The sequence below is a fragment of the Hyla sarda genome, chromosome 3 (genome assembly GCF_029499605.1).
Source record: "Hyla sarda isolate aHylSar1 chromosome 3, aHylSar1.hap1, whole genome shotgun sequence".
NCBI lineage: Eukaryota > Metazoa > Chordata > Amphibia > Anura > Hylidae > Hyla > Hyla sarda.
In genome coordinates this window covers 431868029-431890662 of record NC_079191.1, presented here as the reverse complement: position 1 = coordinate 431890662, position 22634 = coordinate 431868029, and the positions used below count along the sequence as shown (strand labels likewise).

The 22634-nt window shown below is 43.4% G+C and overlaps 1 protein-coding gene across 4 annotated transcripts in view; it reads left to right on the top strand.

Annotated features, from left to right (window-relative positions):
* Positions 1-22634, top strand: part of LOC130363127 (nuclear RNA export factor 1-like) — an 85775-nt gene that overhangs the window by 20821 nt on the left and 42320 nt on the right. For 3 of the 4 annotated variants that reach the window (XM_056568505.1, XM_056568504.1, XM_056568506.1), the window contains exons 2-8: positions 2422-2488; positions 3987-4046; positions 4129-4228; positions 5281-5364; positions 12851-12955; positions 13045-13155; positions 15092-15161. In XM_056568505.1, coding sequence (XP_056424480.1) covers positions 2422-2488; positions 3987-4046; positions 4129-4228; positions 5281-5364; positions 12851-12955; positions 13045-13155; positions 15092-15161 — 597 coding nt within the window. The remainder of the gene's footprint in view (positions 1-2421; positions 2489-3986; positions 4047-4128; positions 4229-5280; positions 5365-12850; positions 12956-13044; positions 13156-15091; positions 15162-22634) is intronic. The other variant, XM_056568507.1, reaches the window with a different exon arrangement.

The window sequence follows — 22634 nt, the reverse complement described above, 5'->3', positions numbered from 1 at the left end:
ACACTAACATGCTGGTGTTGCCCTTTACTTTTTATTTTCACAAGAGGTAAAAGGGAAAAAAAAGACCCCCAAAATTTGTAACGCAATTTCTCCTGAGTACGGAAATACCCCATATGTGGGTGTAAAATGCTCTGCGGACGCACAACAAGGCTCAGGAGTGAGAGCGTACCATGTACATTTGAAGCCTAAATTGGTGATTTGCACAGGGGTGGCTAATTTTACAGTGGTTCTGACATAAACGCAAAAAAATAAATACCCACATGTGCCCCGATTTTGGAAACTACACCCCTCACGGAACGTAACACGGGGTATAGTGAGCATTAACACCCCACAGGTGTTTGACAAATTTTCGTTAAAGTTGGATGGGAAAATGGGAAAAAAAAATTTTTTTCACTAAAATGCTGGTGTTACCCTAAATGTTTTTATTTTCTCAAGGGAAAGGCCACTTGTGTTTACAAAGCCCCCATAGTGCCAGAACAATGGACCCCCCAACATGTGACCCCATTTTGGAAACTACACCCCTCACGTAATGTAATAAGGGGTATAGTGAGCATTTACGCCCCACAGGTGTCTGACAGATTTTTGGAACAGTGGTCCGTGAAAATGAAAAATGTAATTTTTTATTTGCTCAGCCCACTGTTCCAAAGATCTGTCAAATGCCATTGAGGTGTAAATACTCACTGCACCCCTTATTAAATTCTGTGAGGGGTGTAGTTTCCAAAATGGGGTCACATGTGGGGGGGGGGTCCACTGTTCTGGCACCACAGGGGGCTTTGTAAACGCACATGGCCCCTGACTACCATTCCAAACAAATTCACTATTCAAAAGCCCAATGGCGCTCCTCCTCTTCTGAGCATTGTAGTTCGACCGCAGGGCACTTGACGTCCACACATGGGGTATTTCCATACTCAGAAGAAATGGGGTTACAAATTTTGGGGGGTATTTTCTGCTATTAACCCTTGCAAAAATGTGAAATTTGGGGGGGAAACACACTTTTTTTTTTTTTTTTTACATATGCAAAAGTTGTGAAACCCCTGCGGGGTATTAAGGCTCACTTTATTCCTTGTTACGTTCTTCAAGGGGTCTAGTTTCCTAAATGGTATGCCATGTGTGTTTTTTTTTTTTTTTTTTTGCTGTTCTGGCACCATAGGGGCTTCCTAAATGCGACATGCCCCCCGACCAAAATTTGCTCTCAAAAAGCCAAATATGACTCCTTCTCTTCTGAGCATTGTAGTTTGCCCGTAGTGCACTTCAGGTCAACTTATGGGCTACCTCCATACTCAGAAGTGATGGGGTTACAAATTTTGGGGGGTATTTTCTGCTATTAACCCTTGCAAAAATTTGAAATTTGGGGGGAAACACATTTTTGTGAAAAAAAAATATATTTTTTTTACATATGCAAAAGTCGTGAAACCCCTGTGGGGTATTAAGGCTCACTTTATTCCTTGTTACGTTCCTCAAGGGGTCTAGTTTCCAAAATGGTATGCCATGTGGGGGATTTTTGCTGTTCTGGCACCATAGGGGCTTCCTAAATGCAACATGCCCCCCAAAAACCATTTCAGAAAAGCGTACTCTCCAAAATCCCCTTGTCGCTCCTTCGCTTCTGAGCCCTCTACTGTGCCCGCCGAACACTTTACATAGACATATGAGGTATGTGCTTACTCGAGAGAAATTGGGCTACAAATATAAGTATACATTTTCTCCTTTTACCCCTTGTAAAAATTCAAAAATTGGGTCTACAAGAACATGTGAGTGTAAAAAATGAAGATTGTGAAATTTTCTCCTTCACTTTGCTGCTATTCCTGTGAAACACCTAAAGGGTTAAAACACTTACTGAATGTCATTTTGAATACTTTGGAGGGTGCGGTTTTTATAATGGGGTCATTTGTGGGGTATTTCTAATATGAAGACCCTTCAAATCCACTTAAAACCTGAACTGGTCCCTGAAAAATTGTGAGTTTGAAAATTTTGTGAAAAATTGGATAGTTGCTGCTGAACTTTGAAGCCCTCTGGTGTCTTCCAAAAGTAAAAACTCGTCAATTTTATGATGCAAACATAAAGTGGACATATTGGAAATGTGAATAAATTTTTATTTTATTTGGAATATCCATTTTCCTTACAAGCAGAGAGCTTCAAAGTTAGAAAAATGCTAAATTTTCAAATTTTTCATCAAATTTGGGGCTTTTTCACCATGAAAGGATGCAAGTTACCACAAAATTTTTCCACCATGTTAAAGTAGAATATGTCACGAAAAAACAAACAATCTCGGAATCAGATTGATAACTAAAAGCATTCCAGAGTTATTAATGTTTAAAGTGACAGTGGTCAGATGTTCAAAAAACGCTCTGGTCCTAAGGTGTAAAATGGCTGGGTCCTTAAGGGGTTAATGTAACTTTTTTTTTTTTTTTTTTTCCCCTGCAGCTTTAGGAGACCATTTTACTACGAAAGCCCAAACAGTTACCATGGAAGGAAACTGCTACCAGTTACGGTATGGATGTTCAGTACCATATGGGATAACGTCAGTCTGCGTATTGATAAAGGAACCTACAGGACTCAAACTTTAAAGGGGTACTCCACTGGAAAACATTTTCTTTTTAAATCAACTGATGCCAGAAAGTTAAACAGATTTGTAAATGACTTCTATTAAAAATTCTTAATCCTTCCAGTACTTATCAGCTTCTGTATACTACAGAGGAATTTTTTTTTCTTTTTAGATTTCTTTTCTGTCTGACCACAGTGCTCTCTCCTGACACCATTTTAGGATTTGTCCAGAGTAGGAGAAAATCCCCATAGCAAATATATGCTGCTCTGGACAGTTCCTAAAATGGACAGAGGTGTCAGCAGAGAGCATTTTGGGCAGACAGAAAGGAAATTCAAAAAGAAAAGAACTTCCTCTGTAGTATACATCATCTAAAAAGTACTGGAAGGATTGTGTTTTTTTTTTTTTTTTTAAATAAAAGTAATTTACAAATCTGTAATTTACAAATCTTTCTGGCACCAGTTGATTTAAAATAAAATGTTTTCCAGTGCGATCGAGCAGACCAGAGCAGAAGATGACCGATAACACTGATCAGCATTATGTCCTATACATAGCACTGAACAGTATTAGCAATCGAATTGTTGCTATAAATAGTCCCCTATGGGGACTATTAAAGTGTAAAAAAAATGAAAACGTAAATTGTCCCATTTTCCCTGTTTCACCCCCAAAAAGTGTAAAAAAAGAAAAAAAAAGTAATATACATATTTGGTATCGCCACGTGCGTAAATATCCGAACTATTAAAATATAATGTTAATGGTACCATACGGTGAAGGTAAAAAAAAAATACTAAAAAAAAAAAGGCCAAAATTACAGCTTTTTTATAACATTTTGTTCCGAAATAAATTGATAATAAATGTATTACAAGTTTTATATAAGCAAATATAAGGTATCAATAAAAAGTACAGATCACAGCGCAAAAAATTAGCCCTCATACCGCCGCTTATACGGAAAAATGAAAAAGTTATAGGTCTTCAAAATAGGGGGATTTTAAACGTACTATTTGATTAAAAAGTTTACGGTTTATTTTTTTTAAGCGCAATAGTAATAGAAAAGTATTTTTTCATGGGTATCATTTTAATCGTATTGACCCAAAGAATAAAGAACACACATCATTTTTACCGTAAACTGTACGGCGAGAAAACGAAACCTTCCAAAATTAGCAAAATTGCAGTTTTCTTTTTAATTTCCCCACACAAATAGTATTTTTTTGGTTGCGCCATACATTTTATGGTAAAGTGAGTGATGGCATTACAACGGACAACTGGTTGCGCAAAAAACAAGCCTCATACTAGTCTGTGGATGAAAATATAAAAGTTATGATTTTTTGAAGGCGAGGAGGAAAAAACGAAAACGTAAAAATAAAATTGTCTGTGTCCTTAAGGGGTTGAAAAAAAATAAAATGGTGACACGTTCCCTTTAACTTTGTGTCTATTTTAATCCTAACAGAGTGCAGCTATCAGCCAAAGGGAAGCGAGTGGTGAAGGGGCGATACAGCGACCCCGTCCGGTACGTTCTTAGCATTACATGACGTTTGCTTTGCCATTTGTATTGAATTTTATTTTTATTTATTTATCTTATTTTCTTGAAGGAATCCTTATGGATCTAAGCGGCATAAATATGGGGAAACGATGGAGAATTGCAGCAACCAGAAGTATCACAAACTCAAAAACTTGTGGTTTAGGATAACGGTGCGTTGTTATTCAGCGCAGTCTGCGTTATCCATAAATACATAAAGACCTTTCACATCTACCCTGTCGAAGCGATCTGAAGCCGGAGGAGAGTGACTCTGGAGGGGTCTCATTTCCACAGTTGAAACTGGTTAAAAGGGAACTCATCAGTTTCACCCGCACTAACCTGTTGGTACAGATGTGTAATGTGGGTGACACTGATGATAACCATACTTACCTAACCCCGATCCATTGTCTTGTTGTCCTCCTCATTCAGGCGGCCTGCTTGGTGTGCAGGCTGAGATTCAGGAGCACGCTGACGTCACCGCTACGGTTTCTTCACTCAGCACGGCTGTGAGCTTGCTCACAGCCATGCTGAGTGAAGAAACAGTAGCGGTGACGTCAGCGTGCTCCTGAATCTCAGCCTTGCGCACCAAACCTGCCGCCTGAATGAGAAGGATGACGGGCAAACGAGACCATGGATTGGGGGTAGGTAAATATCGCTATCAGTATCATCCGCACTACACCTCTGTACCAACAGGTTAGTACTAGTGAAACTTCCCTTTAAATGAGATCTCTAGCGAAAAATAACTTATCTCCTATCCACAGGACAGAGGGTAAGTAGCTGATCGCAGGGGGGGTCTGACTGCTGGGGCCCCCCGCGATCACTGGGACAGGACCTGGCACTCAGTTAGGCCGAAACGCGCTCCATCCATTGCTATAGGTGGCCGAAAACACCAGAGTACAGCTCTCGGGCATCATCGGACGCACCCATAGAAACGAATGGAGCGCGTGCCATTTACCGGTAGATGATACACGCTCCTCACTGAGAGCGCCGGGGTCATCAGCTACTTATCCCCTGTCCTGTGGAGAGGGGATTAGTTATTTTTCACCGGAGTACTCCTTTAAAGGGAACCTGTTACATTGAAAATGCAGTCTAATCTGTAGACAGCATGTTCTAGGTCAGGAGAAGTAAAGTAAGTAAAAGTCCTGTAATAATTTGCACATTTTCCTGAGCACTGACTGTCTCATCTGAAGACACTGTAACATAGCCTGTGTCTCTCTGTCAGTAGATTCCTTATGGACGGAAATATGATAAAATGTGGTTATTGAGTTCCATCGAACATGAGTGTGGCTTTCACTTCCAAGCTTTACAGGTACGTCTATTCTCGTGTCATAGGACATAGACCTTACCATGGAAATGTCATAAGGTTATTGTAAAGTCCCGTCACAATTATTTGCCACATTATTCGATGCATTAAATTAGCAATTTGAAAGCTATTCACCTGCACTAAACCCAAAATCTGGGTTAGGCTGGGTTCACATCACGTTTTCTCCCATACGAGAGCGCATACGGCAGGGGGGAGCTAAAACCTTGCGCTCCCGTGTGCCTTTCTATGCGCATGCGCTTTTTCCCCGGCCCTAAAACCGTGGTCAACCACGGTTTTAGGTCCGGTTGTAAAAGCGCATACGGCGCAAAAATGAGCCGACCGGACCGAACGTTTCACTCCGGCCGGCTCATTGAAATGAATTACATATGGGAGCGCATAGAAAGGCATACGGGAGCGCGAGGTTTCAGCTCCCCCCTGCCGTATGCGCTCCCGTATGGGAGAAAACGTGATGTGAACCCAGCCTTATAGTGCAGGTGAATAGCTGTAAAGGGAAGGGTAGCTTACATTTTTATGTGCTTTATGTCCCAAGTTCTTCCCGTTAAAACTGCACTCTCATTGTGCTGTAGGGCACATTGGATCGGGGTGCCAGCTCCCCTGCCTCATTAATATTCCATCCCTGGCCTGGCCCTTTCTGTGACGTGAGGCCCAGCTGTAGCAGGTAGTAGAGCGCTCACCCCCCTGCTCTGACTGCACTAAAGATGGCCGGCATGAGGGCAGAATATTGATGAGGCAGGAGAGCTGGGCAAGCCGGCTCCCTGCCTCCAATGCACCCTGCAATACAGTTGTAACGGGCAAAACTTTAGACATACAGCACATAAAAATGTAAGTGACCCTTCCTTTTACAGCTATTCACCTGCACTATAACCCAGTATATTGTCACATTCTCTTTAAACAAATTCCCTCTACATTGAAAATAAAATAATTTACCAAGAATGTTTTGCAACAGAAGGCAGACCGGTGACTTAGATTCATTGTCAATTTATTGATTTTATGGGGAAAAGCTCTTTAACTCCTTAAGGACAAAGCCCATTTTGGCATTGAGGACAAAGCCAGTTTTCATTTTTGTTTTTTCCTCCTCGTCTTTTAAAAGCCATAACATTTTTCCATCTACGGACCCATATGAGGCTTGTTTTTTCGCGCGACCAATTGTATTTTGTAATGAGACCTTTCATTTTTCCATAAAATATACCGCACAACCAAATAAAATATTTTTGGTGGGAAATGGAAAAAAATGCAATTTAACTATTTTTCTGTGATGTGACTAAAAATCAGCAATTTTGGACTTAATTTTTTTTATATTTGTGTCATCTACTGGACAGGATTATACACTTTATTATTTCGCACATTTCCACATGCAGGGATACCAAATATGAGTTTTTTTTTTTTTTAAAAGGGGGAGGGATCTTAATTAGGGGAGAGGCTTCTTTGTATCAAAAAACAAAAAAAAATGTATTTTATTTTATTTGCGCTTTTTAATGCCCTATAGGGGACTATTTTATATGCAATCTTTAGGTGCTAAGAATGAATGATGCTTAGCATTACTCGGTGCTATCTGTGATCTACTGATAGAGCCTGGCTCAGCAGACCTCCAGCGCTTAAAGGGTTACTCCACTGGAAAACATTCATTTTTTTAAATCGACTGGCTCCAGAAAGTTAAACAGATTTGTAAATTACTTTCTATTAAAAAATGTTAATCCTCTCAGTACTTATGAGCTGCTGAAGTTGAGTTGTTCTTTTCTGTCTTAGTGCTCTCTGATGGCACCTGTCTCGGGAACTGTCCTGAGTAGAAGCAAATCCCCATAGCAAACCTCTTCTACTCGGTGCAGTTCCCGAGACAGGCAGAGATGTCAGCAGAGAGCACTGCCTTGACAAAGCGTCATTGGACGCGAAACCAGCGCTCGTCGGCGTCTTGGTCCAGCTACTTTCCGTCCTGTTATGCTGCGATAAAGTAGGCTTTTAATTGCAAAATATACCCGGTGCCGTGGCTCTCTCTTTTTAAGTGATGATTAAAAATTTTTTTTTTTCCAGTGGAGTATCCCTTTAAGTGCCATGATTGCTATTGATCAGGGTACTTATGGGGTTAAAGACGGATAGCCGCAAGATCGCCATTCTCAACCATTGACTGTGAGTGCAGCTGCTCAGAATGTAAATGTATAAATGTACATAATTGTGCGTTAAAGGACAACTGCAGCGCAAGATAGGGGATAGGGGATAAGTGTTTGATCACGGGGGTCCGACCGCTGGGACCCCCCCGAGATCTCCGTAATGGGGCCCCGCCATTAGCGCTCATAGTGAGCTCTAAGGCGCGTAGCGTCGCCCTAGAGGTCGACGGTGACGCCCCGTCTCCTCCCCGTCCCCCATACAGTTCTATAGGGGAGTCGGGGAGGCACGAACGCTGCCTCTCCCATAGAGATGCATGGAGGAGGCGTGCCGGCTGCAACGTCATGCTGCGGCAGGCACGCCTCCTGCACGGGACAGCCGCGGCCCCGTACAGGAGATCGTGGGGGGTCCCAGCGGTGGAACCCCCCGCGATCAAACACTTATCCCCTATCTTGTAGATAAGGGATAAGTGTATATTAAGCTGCAGTTGTCCTTTAAGCACCAGGGCGTACATTGACATTGAATGTTTTTAAGGGGTTAAAGGGAACATGTCATCACATTAAAGGAGTAGTGCAGTGAAACATAACTTATCCCCTATCGATCCTGGGGGGTCCCAGATCCCTGGGACCCCCTGGGATCTGCTTAACAGGGCCCGGCATTCTGCCACAAGCAGCCGTTCCGACCCCCGCAGGAAGCTGCGGCCGACACCCCCCTCTCCATGTATCTCTATGGCAGTGTTTCGCAACCAGGTTGCCTCCAGATGTTGCAAAACTACAACTCCCAGCATGCCTGGACAGCCAACGGCTGTCCAGGCATGCTGGGAGTTGTAGTTATGCAACACTTGGAGGCACACTGGGAAACACTGCTCTATGGGATACATGGAGAGGGGGGGGTTGACGGCCGGTGCTCCGTGTTTGGGTCGGAATGCCCCCTTCCAGCAGACTGCGTGGTCCTCATTCAGGAGATATCGCTGGGGGTCCCATTGCTCAGACCCCCGTGATCTATAACTTATCCCCCATTTTTTGCTTAGGGGATAAGTTATTTTTCGCTACAGAACATCCTTTAATGCTGAATGAGCCACAAGTCATTAGAGCGCTCCCCGGTGGCTTCTGCCGGCCTTGATTGATGGGTCTCTCACTGTTTGGACACAATGAAGGATCTATCAGTCAAGGCCGGCAGGACGGGAAGCAGCCACCGGGGACAGCCCTGATGACTCCGTGGTTCAGGCTGCATGAAAGTGATGCAGCACCTACATGAGTCAGTCCATCAATGCAATCGTGTCACTAAAGAGGCAAAGAAACTACAACATAAATCAACCTACATAAATCTCACCCTGTATATATAACCAAAAATAAGACACAAAGAATATAGCAATAGGACTTATTGTAATACATTTTGTATATTAAAAAAAATAACAACAAAAAGAATCACACCCCTAAAACACATACGGTATATACACACAGACATATTCAAATGACATATTATAAACGGTATTAGATAGTACCAATTGGTTGCTAAGGGATACGCCCAAGGTACCGTATTTTTCGCCGTATAAGACGCACTTTTTCTTCCCCAAAACTGGGGGGAAAAAGTCGGTGCGTCTTATACGGCGAATACACCCCTATCGCGGCGGTCCCTGCGGCCATCAACGGCCGGGACCCGCGGCTAATACAGGACATCACTGATCGCGGTGATGCCCTGTATTAACCCTTCAGACGCGGCGATCAAAGCTGACCGCCGCGTCTGAAGGGAAAGTGACACTAACCCGGCTGTTCAGTCGGGCTGTTCGGGACCGCCGCGATTTCACCGCGGCGGTCCCGAACAGCCCGACTGAATAGCCGGGTTAGTGCTTACAGGACACCGGTAGGGACCTTACCTGCCTCCTCGGTGTCTTCTCCGTTCAGGGATCCCCTGTATGGCCGGCGCTCTCCTTCCTCGTCATCACGTCGTCGCGTACGTGCGTCGGCGTGCGTAACGACGTGATGGCGGCGACGGAGAGCGAGGATACCCGGCCGGCAGCAGAGACGTTCCGGAGCGACGGGGACAGGGCGACAGCGATGGAGCGACATCCAGGGCAGCAGTGACGGGTCCGGAGCGGCGGGGACACATAAGTATTACCTCCTATGCAGTGGTCTTCAATCTGCGGACCTCCAGATGTTGCAAAACTACAACTCCCAGCATGCCCGGACAGCCGTTGGCTGTCCGGGCATGCTGGGAGTTGTAGTTTTGCAACATCTGGAGGTCTGCAGGTTGAAGACCACTATTGGGTTAAAAATCTTAATTTTTTTAGATTTTGCACCTATAAATTGGGTGCGTCTTATACGCCCTGGCGAAAAATACGGTATCTCCTATCATGTATACTAATACCAGTGGTGGCAGCACTAGAAATAATGCAAAAAAATATACAATGTAATAGTGGACCAAAGTGCAGAATGCACCATATAAAAAAAAATCTAAATGTAAACAGCAAATGTGCCAATATGCATAATTTAAAGGGGTATTCCAGCCAAAAACTTTTTATTATATATCAACTGTCTCTGGAAAGTTAAACAGATTTGTAAATTACTTCTATTAAAAAATCTTAATCCTTCCAATAGTTATTAGCTTCTGAAGTTTTCTGTCTAACTGCTCAATGATGATGTCACGTCCCGGGAGCTGTGCATGATGGGAGAATATCCCCATAGGAACTGCACAGCTCCCGGGACGTGAGTCATCAGAGAGCAGTTAGACAGAAAACAGCAACTCAACTTCAGAAGCTAATAACTATTGGAAGGATTAAGATTTTTTAATAGAAGTAATTTACAAATCTGTTTAACATTCCAGAGCCAGTTGATATATAAAAAAAAAAAGTTTTGGCCTGGAATACCCCTTTAAGGTGCAGCACTGGGCCACTCTGCATACAATTGATAACCAATAGACAATATGTAGGATGGTCTACTCCGGTGTTCCCCCACCTCACACTCCCAACGTGTTTCACTCCGCTTCGTCCGGGAGTGACCTGTCATGAAAGTGATAACAGGTTCCCTTTAAAAGGGGTACTCCGGTGGAAAACTTTTTTTTTTTTTTTTCAACTGGTGCCATAAAGGTAAACAGATTTGTAAATTACGTCTATTAAAAAAATCTTAATCCTTCCAGTACTTATTAGCTGCTGAATACTACAGAGGAAATTATTTTCTTTTTGGAACACAGAGCTCTCTGCTGACATCACCAGCACAGTGCTCTCTGCTGACACCTCTGTCCATTTTAAGAACTGTCCAGAGTAGGAGAAAATGCCCCATAGGAAACATATGCTTCTCTGGACAGTTCCTAAAATGCACAGAGGTGTCAAAGTAGAAGAGGTTTGCTATGGGGATTTGCTTCTAAACTGGGCGGTTCCCGAGACACGTGTCATCAGAGAGCACTTAGACAGAAAACAACAACTCAACTTCAGAAGCTCATAAGTACTGAAAAGATTAAGATTTTTTAATAGAAGTAATTTACTGTAACTGGGTCATGTGATCACCAGTCTGACTCACAGATAATCACAGTGTTTTAATGTGTCAGGGAAGGTGGTCAGTCCTAGGTCAGCTGACTTCCTGTGAACTTCAAAATGACAAAACCTATCAGATCCTTCATGCCAGCTCTCAGACACCTTCCCTCCAGCTCTATCTGTATACTGCTGCTGCTATCTCTATAGGATCAAGATATATAGTAGTTACACACTTCCCCTCCAGCTATATCTATATACTGCTGCTATCTCTATGGGATCAGAATATATAGCGGTTATACACCTCCCCTCCAGCTCTATCTGTATACTGCTGCTGTTATCTCTATAGGATCAGGATATATAGTAGTTATACACCTCCCCTCCAGCTCTATCTGTATACTGCTGCTGTTATCTCTATGGGATCAGAATATATATATATTAGTTATATACCTCCCCTCCAGCTCTATCTGTATACTGCTGCTATCTCTATGGGATCAGGATATATAGTAGTTATGCACCTCCCCTCCAGCTCTATCTGTATACTGCTGCTGCTATCTCTATAGGATCAGGATATATAGTAGTTACACACTTCCCCTCCAGCTATATCTATATACTGCTGCTAGAAAAAAGAAAGATAGCCGGCACAACAGCCTAATACACGGGTGCACACTGCCATGGCATCAGAGTATACAAAAAAAGAGGATTGCAGCAGCACACATTGGTCAAAAAAATTGAGGCTCTTAGCGCACTTTTTGATCAAAACGTGTCCCCCATCCACCACGGGGAGGTGGCCTCATTTAGGATGGGAACCTAGCACAAATTCTGAGCCTAACACTCAACTATCCACTCACCTCTGCTGGGCATATAGCCTCTGACTGGGTGACATGCTGGATCCATTTAAAACTCCACCTGTGAGAAAGGGGGAGGGGTGCACAGCTAAACAGGGTGCCATTACCCCCTGAATTGTACACACAAGAAAAAAGAAGAAAGATAGCCGGCACAACAGCCTAATACATGGGTGCACACTGCCATGGCATCAGAGTATACAAAAAAAGAGGATTGCAGCAGCACACATTGGTCAAAAAAATTGAGGCTCTTAGCGCACTTTTTGATCAAGTGATTAGCTGTGCACCCCTCCCCCTTTCTCACAGGTGGAGTTTTAAATGGATCCAGCATGTCACCCAGTCAGAGGCTGTATGCCCAGCAGAGGTGAGTGGATAGTTGAGTGTTAGGCTCAGAATTTGTGCTAGGTTCCCATCCTAAATGAGGCCACCTCCCCGTGGTGGATGGGGGACACGTTTTGATCAAAAAGTGCGCTAAGAGCCTCAATTTTTTTGACCAATGTGTGCTGCTGCAATCCTCTTTTTTTATATACTGCTGCTATCTCTATGGGATCAGGATATATAGTAGTTATATACCTCCCCTCCAGCTCTGTATACTGCTGCTGCTATCTCTATGGGATCAGGATATATAGTAGTTATACACTTCTCCTCAGCTCTATCTGTATACTGCTGCTATCTCTATGGGATCAGAATATATAGCGGTTATACACCTCCCCTCCAGCTCTATCTGTATACTGCTGCTGTTATCTCTATGGGATCAGAATATATATTAATTATATACCTCCCCTCCAGCTCTATCTGTATACTGCTGCTGTTATCTCTATGGGATCAGAATATATATTAGTTATATACCTCCCCTCCAGCTCTATCTGTATACTGCTGCTATCTCTATGGGATCAGGATATATAGCAGTGCCTATTCCTATCAATGTCGGTGTAATGTAGGACCGGACATGGTCCCCCCAGAGTTAGAGATGCTCTTTGTAAATTCTTCTCCCTACTTCCTAAGGACACCTATGAAGAATATCTTTGTCTAACCACTAACAATGACTATTGATCCCTAGTTCCGCTACGTAAACCACATGGCCACTTTCTTTGTGGACAATTTTTCCATCGCCAGATCTTTGGTTCAAGCGTCTAAGAAGATACAAGGTGAACAGTTCCACAAGGTATCCGCTGGTTTTATTCCAAACACTGTTTGTTGCAACATTTTAGGGGAAACTCCTGGACAAATGTCGATATATTAACATTTTTGCAGATCATTATTAAAGCAGAACCTTTCTACAGCCCGAACGAACAGATGGATATGAGTATTCTCAGCCCGTTGGATTCAGTAAATTACCTGGATCACTCGGCTGAACACATCCAGGTAACACCTACTTGCCTGTCGTGTCTTTCTTTAGATGCATCTGAAACGACTAGTCTGCTTAAAGGGGCATTCCAGGAAAAACATTTTTTATATCAACTGACTCCAGAAAGTTAAACAGATATGCAAATGACTTCTATTAAAAAATCTTAATCCTTTCAATACTTATCAGCTGCTGAAGTTGAGTTGTTATTTTCTGTCCGGCAACAGTGCTCTCTGCTGACATCTCTGTCTGTCTCAGGAACTGCACAGAGTAGAAGAAGCTTGCTATGGGGATTTGCTTCTAAACTGGGCGGTTCCCGAGACAGGTGTCATCAGAGAGCACTTCGACAGAAAAGAACAACTCAACTTGAGCAGCTCATAAGTACTGAAAGGATTAAGATTTTTTAATAGAAATAATTTACAAATCTGTTGAACTTTCTGGAGCCAGTTGATTTATAACGGCTGTCCGGGCATGCTGGGAGTTGTAGTTTTGCAACAGCTGGAGACACCCTTGTTGGGAAACAATGGTTTATGTAGAGGACAGGAGCTTCTTCAGGGTCCTATACAGTACACAAAGTGTCCCAAATGGAGCCGCCCTTACTTGGTGTCCAAAGGAGCAGCTAACCCTGGCACAGGTAAGGAGTAGTACAGAACTTGTAGTTCCTCCCTGTACTGTAGGGGGCGCTACCAGACACCAGTCAGTGCATGCACTTCAGTAATACAGGTGATTTACCAGTAAAATGTCCATTCTGATTGGTCAGTTCCTCCAGTTGTGACAGGTATCACAGATCTGGACTGTCTGTACATTGTATGTTGAGTCTGGTTTCAAGTTACAATGGTCCAGAAAAAAACATTGTAGGTTGAAACTATTGTATGTTGAGGCCATTGTAAGTTGAGGGATCACTGTAATTGGATTGTCTGTGTAATACAGAACAGAACAGGTCCTCCAGAGCAAGAGACACTCTTTGTAGGATCCTGAACTTCCTAATAATTAAATTCTTTAAAGGGGTACTCTGCCGCTAGACATCTGATCCCCTATTCAAAGGATAGGGGATAAGATTAGAGATGAGCGAATTTAGTGATTCGATTCGTCCCGGACTACTTGGCTCGCCGGTTGCTGACTTTATCCTGCATAAATTAGTTCAGCTTTCCGGTGCTCCGGTGGGCTGGAGACTCTCTCCTAGGACTGTATCCACCTTTTCTAGCCACCGGAGCACCTGAAAGCTGAACTAATTTATGCAGGATATAGCCATCAACTGCCGAGCCGAGAAGTTTGTGACGAATCGAATTACTGTAAATTCGCTCATGTCTAGATAAGATGTCTGATTGTGGGGATCCCTCCGCTGAGGACCCCCGTGATCTCCCTGCTGTACCCGGCGTTTGTTTAGAAGGTCGGGTGCAGCGCCGGAGGCTCGTGATGTCACGGCCACGCCCGCTTGTGATGTCACGGTCACGCCCCCTCAATACAAGTCTATGGAAGGGACTCATGAGTGGGGCGGGGCTATGACGTCAGGAGCTCCTGGCTTCAGCGTTCGGAACAGTTTGTTCCAAACGCTGAGCAGCGGAGTACACCTTTAATTCCTGTGTACGCATCCATCCCTGTATGGACATGTGACGTTACCGAGACGTCCCGGACTTATTTCTTCCCGTATTGGGCACCTTACCCTTCATGCTGTCAACAATAATTTTCTAGTTTGTCTTAGACCAGGTTCACATATGTCCAGTGATCCAACATAATTGTCTTTCATGCCAGATGGTCCTAATCAAGTCTACATCCTATTCTATCTATGGGATACATATCTATTCTACCGATCCATCCTCTCCATCTGGGATAGATCCGCCTATGTTTTCAGGCCTTTATCTCTTTCCAGCAAAACTAGACTAGAATTTGGTAAAAATCCAATGTGTACTATCCGACGATCTGTTTTAATGCTTTTATCCTGTCACGTCCTTGCAGTCATGCCTGTGGAAAAGGTACAACCAAGTATTTCAGAGCCTTGACCTGAGCGACCTGGGAAATGATCCAGGTAAGAAGCATCTCATAGAACTCTTGTTCAGCTTTACTGATGGTCCATAAATGTGGAACCATAGATTTACAGTACAGGGATAATAATACACACAGTGATGTCACAGTACAGGGATAATATACAGTGATGTCACAGTACATGGATAATACACAGCGATGTCACAGTACATGGATAATACACACAGTGATGTCACAGTACATGGATAATACACACAGTGATGTCACAGTACATGGATAATACACAGTGATGTCACAGTACAGGGATAATATACACAGTGATGTCACAGTACAGGGATAATACACAGTGATGTCACAGTACAGGGATAATACACAGTGATGTCACAGTACAGGGATAATACACAGTGATGTCACAGTACAGGGATAATACACAGTGATGTCACAGTACAGGGATAATACACACAGTGATGTCACAGTACAGGGATAATACACAGTGATGTCACAGTACAGGGATAATACACAGTGATGTCACAGTACAGGGATAATACACACAGTGATGTCACAGTACAGGGATAATACACACAGTGATGTCACAGTACAGGGATAATATACACAGTGATGTCACAGTACAGGGATAATACACACAGTGATGTCACAGTACAGGGATAATACACACAGTGATGTCACAGTACAGGGATAATACACACAGTGATGTCACAGTACAGGGATAATATACACAGTGATGTCACAGTACAGGGATAATACACACAGTGATGTCACAGTACAGGGATAATACACACAGTGATGTCACAGTACAGGGATAATACACACAGTGATGTCACAGTACAGGGATAATACACACAGTGATGTCACAGTACAGGGATAATACACACAGTGATGTCACAGTACAGGGATAATACACACAGTGATGTCACAGTACAGGGATAATACACACAGTGATGTCACAGTACAGGGATAATACTCACAGTGATGTCACAGTACAGAGATAATACACAGTGATGTCACAGTACAGGGATAATACACACAGTGATGTCACAGTACAGGGATGATACACACAGTGATGTCACAGTACAGGGATGATACACACAGTGATGTCACAGTACAGGGATAATACACAGTGATGTCACAGTACAGGGATAATACACACAGTGATGTCACAGTACATGGATAATACACACAGTGATGTCACAGTACATGGATAATACACAGTGATGTCACAGTACAGGGATAATATACACAGTGATGTCACAGTACAGGGATAATATACACAGTGATGTCACAGTACAGGGATAATATACACAGTGATGTCACAGTACAGGGATAATATACACAGTGATGTCACAGTACAGGGATAATACACACAGTGATGTCACAGTACAGGGATAATACACACAGTGATGTCACAGTACAGGGATAATACACACTGATGTCACAGTACAAGGATAATACACACAGTGATGTCACAGTACAGGGATAATACACACAGTGATGTCACAGTACAGGGATAATACACAGTGATGTCACAGTACAGGGATAATACACACAGTGATGTCACAGTACAGGGATAATATATAGTGATGTCACAGTACAGGGATAATACACAGTGATGTCACAGTACAGGGATAATACACAGTGATGTCACAGTACAGGGATAATACACAGTGATGTCACAGTACAGGGATAATACACACAGTGATGTCACAGTACAGGGATAATACACACAGTGATGTCACAGTACAGGGATAATACACACAGTGATGTCACAGTACAGGGATAATATACACAGTGATGTCACAGTACAGGGATTATACACAGTGATGTCACAGTACAGGGATTATACACAGTGATGTCACAGTACAGGGATAATATACAGTGATGTCACAGTACAGGGATAATACACAGTGATGTCACAGTACAGGGATAATACACAGTGATGTCACAGTACAGGGATAATACACACAGTGATGTCACAGTACAGGGATAATACACACAGTGATGTCACAGTACAGGGATAATACACAGTGATGTCACAGTACAGGGATAATACACAGTGATGTCACAGTACAGAGATAATATACACAGTGATGTCACAGTACAGGGATAATATACAGCAATGTCACAGTACAGGGATAATATACAGCGATGTCACAGTACAGGGATAATACACACAGTGATGTCACAGTACAGGGATAATACACACAGTGATGTCACAGTACAGGATAATACATACAGTGATGTCACAGTACAGGGATAATACACACAGTGATGTCACAGTACAGGGATAATACACAGTGATGTCACAGTACAGAGATAATATACACAGTGATGTCACAGTACAGGGATAATACACACAGTGATGTCACAGTACAGAGATAATATACACAGTGATGTCACAGTACAGGGATAATACACAGTGATGTCACAGTACAGGGATAATACACAGTGATGTCACAGTACAGGGATAATACACACAGTGATGTCACAGTACAGGGATAATACACAGTGATGTCACAGTACAGGGATAATACACACAGTGATGTCACAGTACAGGGATAATATACAGTAATGTCACAGTACAGGGATAATACACACAGTGATGTCACAGTACAGGGATAATACACACAGTGATGTCACAGTACAGGGATAATACACACAGTGATGTCACAGTACAGGGATAATATACACAGTGATATCACAGTACAGGGATAATACACAGTGATGTCACAGTACAGGGATAATACACACAGTGATGTCACAGTACAGGGATAATACACACAGTGATGTCACAGTACAGGGATAATACACACAGTGATGTCACAGTACAGAGATAATTATCGTGCCCCCTTATATCTGGTTTTGCTGATTGTGAGGCCTTTTATCAGGTAGAGGCAGAATTCTTGGTAGGAAATATCGGTGCAGTGAGGTTAATGCAATTAACCCCCGGACCCTGCGGCGGCTGCGGCTCAATGTCAGGCGCACTGAGATGCTCATTGTGAAACTACGGTTTGCTACGTTGCCTTCTGGCAGTGTTCCCTGTGTGTAATTGCTTTTAGCAAGCAGCAGTCTGTGTCATTTAAGGCTGAGTTGCAGTCATCGGTTACATTGTATCTGTGCGGCGAAAATATCTGTGAATGGAGAATGTGCGACCAGGATCTGCTTATTGTGCATGAAAATTAAAATGGATTGTGAACCCAAGAAAATGTGCTTACAGTTCTGTGATGTGACAGTCTGGCATGAAATCAGGTTATCTCTGTACATACATCAGTGCTACAGGGCCTGCTGTCACCCTCTAGTGGACAGAGGAGAGTATAGCAGACCAGTCATGTCTGTAGTGCAGGCTCATTTCTTCTATGTGGTGTTTGTATGGCAATAGGAAATATCATGGAGAGCACACGACTATTCTACAAAGACAATGGAGTCACTGTGTACATACATTACATTACTTATCCTGTACTGATCCTGAGTTATATCCTGTATTATACTCCATAGCTGTACTCACTATTTTGCTGGTGAGGTCACTGTGTATATACATTACATTACTTATCCTGTACTGATCCTTAGTTATATCCTATATTATACTCCATAGCTGTACTCACTATTCTGCTGGTGAGGTCACTGTGTACATACATTACATTACTTATCCTGTACTGATCCTTAGTTATAGCCTATATTATACTCCAGAACTGTACTCACTATTCTGCTGGTGAGGTCACTGTGTACATACATTACATTACTTATCCTGTACTGATCCTTAGTTATATCCTATATTATACTCCATAGCTGTACTCACTATTCTGCTGGTGAGGTCACTGTGTACATACATTACATTACTTATCCTGTACTGATCCTTAGTTATAGCCTATATTATACTCCAGAACTGTACTCACTATTCTGCTGGTGATGTCACTGTGTACATTACATTACTTATCCTGTACTGATCCTTAGTTATAGCCTATATTATACTCCAGAACTGTACTCACTATTCTGCTGGTGAGGTCACTGTGTACATACATTACATTACTTATCCTGTACTGATCCTTAGTTATATCCTGTATTATACTCCAGAGCTGTACTCACTATTCTGCTGGTGAGGTCACTGTGTACATACATTACATTACTTATCCTGTACTGATCCTTAGTTATATCCTATATTATACTCCAGAGCTGTACTCACTATTCTGCTGGTGAGGTCACTGTGTACATACATTACATTACTTATCCTGTACTGATCCTGAGTTATATCCTGTATTATACTCCAGAACTGTACTCACTATTCTGCTGGTGGGGTCACTGTGTACATACATTACATTACTTATCCTGTACTGATCCTGAGTTATATCCTGTATTGTACCCCAGAGCTGTGCTCACTATTCTGCTGGTGAGGTCACTGTGTACATACATTACATTACTTATCCTGTACTGACCCGGAGTTATATCCTGTATTATACCCCAGAGCTGTACTCACTATTCTGCTGGTGAGGTCACTGTGTACATACATTACATTACTTATCCTGTACTGATCCTGAATTATATCCTGTATTATACACCAGAGCTGTATTCACTAGGGATCGACCGATTATCGGTTTGGCCGATATTATCGGCCGATAATCACGATTTTGGGCATTATCGGTATCGGCAATTACCTTGCCGATAATGCCCCCACCGCACCGCGACCGCCCCCCCCGGTCCCGCTGCACAGCCATGGCCCCATTGCCTCCCCCATCCCCGGTTTTATAATTACCTGTTCCCGGGGCCCACGCTACTTCTGGCTCCTGCTGCGTCCTGCGTTACGCTGTGCGCAATGACGAGTGACGTGACCAGACGCGACGTGACATCACCGTCGGTGCGCACAGTGACAGCTCAGGAGGACGCCACCGGAGTCAGATGTAGAGTGGGCCCCGGGAACAGGTAATTATAAAAACGGGGATGGGGGAGGCAATGGGGCCATGGCGGTGGGGTGGTAGCGGTGCAGCGGTGGGGGGTGGCAGTGATTGGACTCAGGACCCCCGGACAGGCAGGGGGAGAGAAGCGGGTAGCGGTGTCGCGGGGGGATAAATAGCCGATAACTTTTACCGGAATATCCGTATAAGTTATAGGCTATCAGCCCTAACCTCCACAGATTATCGGTATCGGCCCTAAAAAAACGATATCTGTCGATCCCTAGTACTCACTATTCTGCTGGTGAGGTCACTGTGTACATACATTACAATACTTATCCTGTACTGATCCTGAGTTATATCCTGTATTATACTCCAGAGCTGTACTCACTATTCTGCTGGTGAGGTCACTGTGTACATACATTACAATACTTATCCTGTACTGATCCTGAGTTATATCCTGTATTATACTTCAGAGCTGCGCTCACTATTCTGCTGGTGAGATCACTGTGTACATACATTACTTATCCTTTACTGATCCTGAGTTATATCCTGTAGATCTTTTATTAAAAAATCTAAAACATTACAAAAAGAACAAACATCACCATAACAATAATACAAACAACATACACCTGTATAATATATACAAAAATGAGTCCATATTAGTCCAAAATTGTCCATCCAAGTATCTTCTGGTCCAGCCTCATTCTCACCAAACACACCGCTATAATAACAACAACTACTAAACACTCTACAATAATAATAATACTTACAGTAATAATAATAACAACAATAATAACTAAAAACTGGTCCGGTTGCATTTCCCCACCCAAAATAATAAATATGTCAAACCCCCAACAAACACCGCAAACAGAAAAACAGAATATACAATGTATTTTTTTTTTTTTTGGCCCTGAGCTGGTCCCGCATCCCATGCCCCCAGTACATGATAACAGACGTCCATGAACCAGTCCAGGATTTATTTATTTTTTTAAATAAAAAGTCCCACACAGAAACCCCCCTCCCCCCATCTACCCACCACCCAACCTAACACTGAACCCCAACACAACACAACCCCTAGAAAAAAATAAATAAATACAATATATATATACATATATACACATATACATAAATGTACAAACAAAACAAATATATACAAAATAATACAAACTATACAAACCAAACAACAATAAGGCTTTTCAATCACACAAACCCCTAAAGCTCAAGTTCAGTGCCTGCAAGCCCTATATCACCATATATCTACAGCACAAAACAAAAAGACTCAGCCCACCACCAGGGGGAGACAACAGGCTAAGGCACTTTAAAGGCAGAGCCCCTCCACAGACGAGAGGCCCTGCCAGCACCCAGCCTCTCGTACTCCAGAGAACGCACCTTCACCAGGTCACCAAGAATGTTCCTAACCACCTCACCCACAGGGAGGATTTTACGCTGCGTCGACACTAAACACCGTGCGTTCCACGTGTAATACCTGACCACTGAGCTGACTAGGAATAAAGTGCACCGGTCCCAGCCTCCAAGGTTTCTGAATACCCCATAGGCCCATTCCGCATAGGAGAGACTGGCCAGCCGAGGCCAACCAATGGAAGCGCCCACCCTGTTGTAAACCTCTGTGTTAAAGGGACAATGAAGCAGAAAATGCTCCATGCTTTCCAGCATGCCTCCACACTCTTCGCGGGGACATCCCCGGTCATCAGAGCTCCTGCACTTCAGATTGTCCCTCACACACAGTTTCCCATGGAAGCAGCGCCAAGTCAAGTCCCAAAACTTCAAGGGGATCCTGATAGAATTCAAAAGCTCTAAACCCACCTCCAGATCCCGACTTGGGCAGTCCTTGAGCGCCAATGGCCTCTGGAAATGAGAAGACAGGACCCTCTTGTCAAGGAATTTCCTCGACAGAGTCCTAATCTCCCACATCCCCAGACCCCACCGACGAATAACCTTCAGAACCAGGGTAGCATAAGCCGGGAGATGCCCGTGTGGTGTGCGAAGATCCTTCACTTTCCCTCCTGTCTCCCATTCCTGGAAGAAAGGCCAAAACCATCCCCTACAGGAGGATACCCACGGAGGAGCCCTCTTACCAGAGGTTTGCTATATTGGTCTTAAGAAAGGTATTCACTAGGAATACCACAGGGTTGACCATACACAACCCCCCTAGTCTCCTCGTACGGTAAGTAACCTCCCTCTTCACTAGGTTCAGTCTATTCCCCCATAACATTTGGAAGAACACACTGTAGACCCGGGTCCAAAGAGGTTCTGGCAACATGCATACACTGCCCAGATATATCAGCAAAGGGAGCAGGAAAGTTTTCATCAGGTTAACCCTTTCCCGGAGGGTCAAACACCAACCCTTCCACTGATCCACCTTCTGAGCGGCGATCTTAAGGCTGCTTTCCCAGTTTTGTTTGGGGTAATCCCCTTGACCAAATTCGATGCCGAGGACTTTTGCGGATTCCTGGGGCTCTGGAATGGCGTCCGGGAGATCAAAATCAGGATCTCCCCCTCCCAGCCAGAGACTCTCACACTTATCCTGATTGATCTTGGACCCGGATGCCTCCGAGTAGCGGTCCACCTCTGACATCACCCATCTGCCCTCCTCT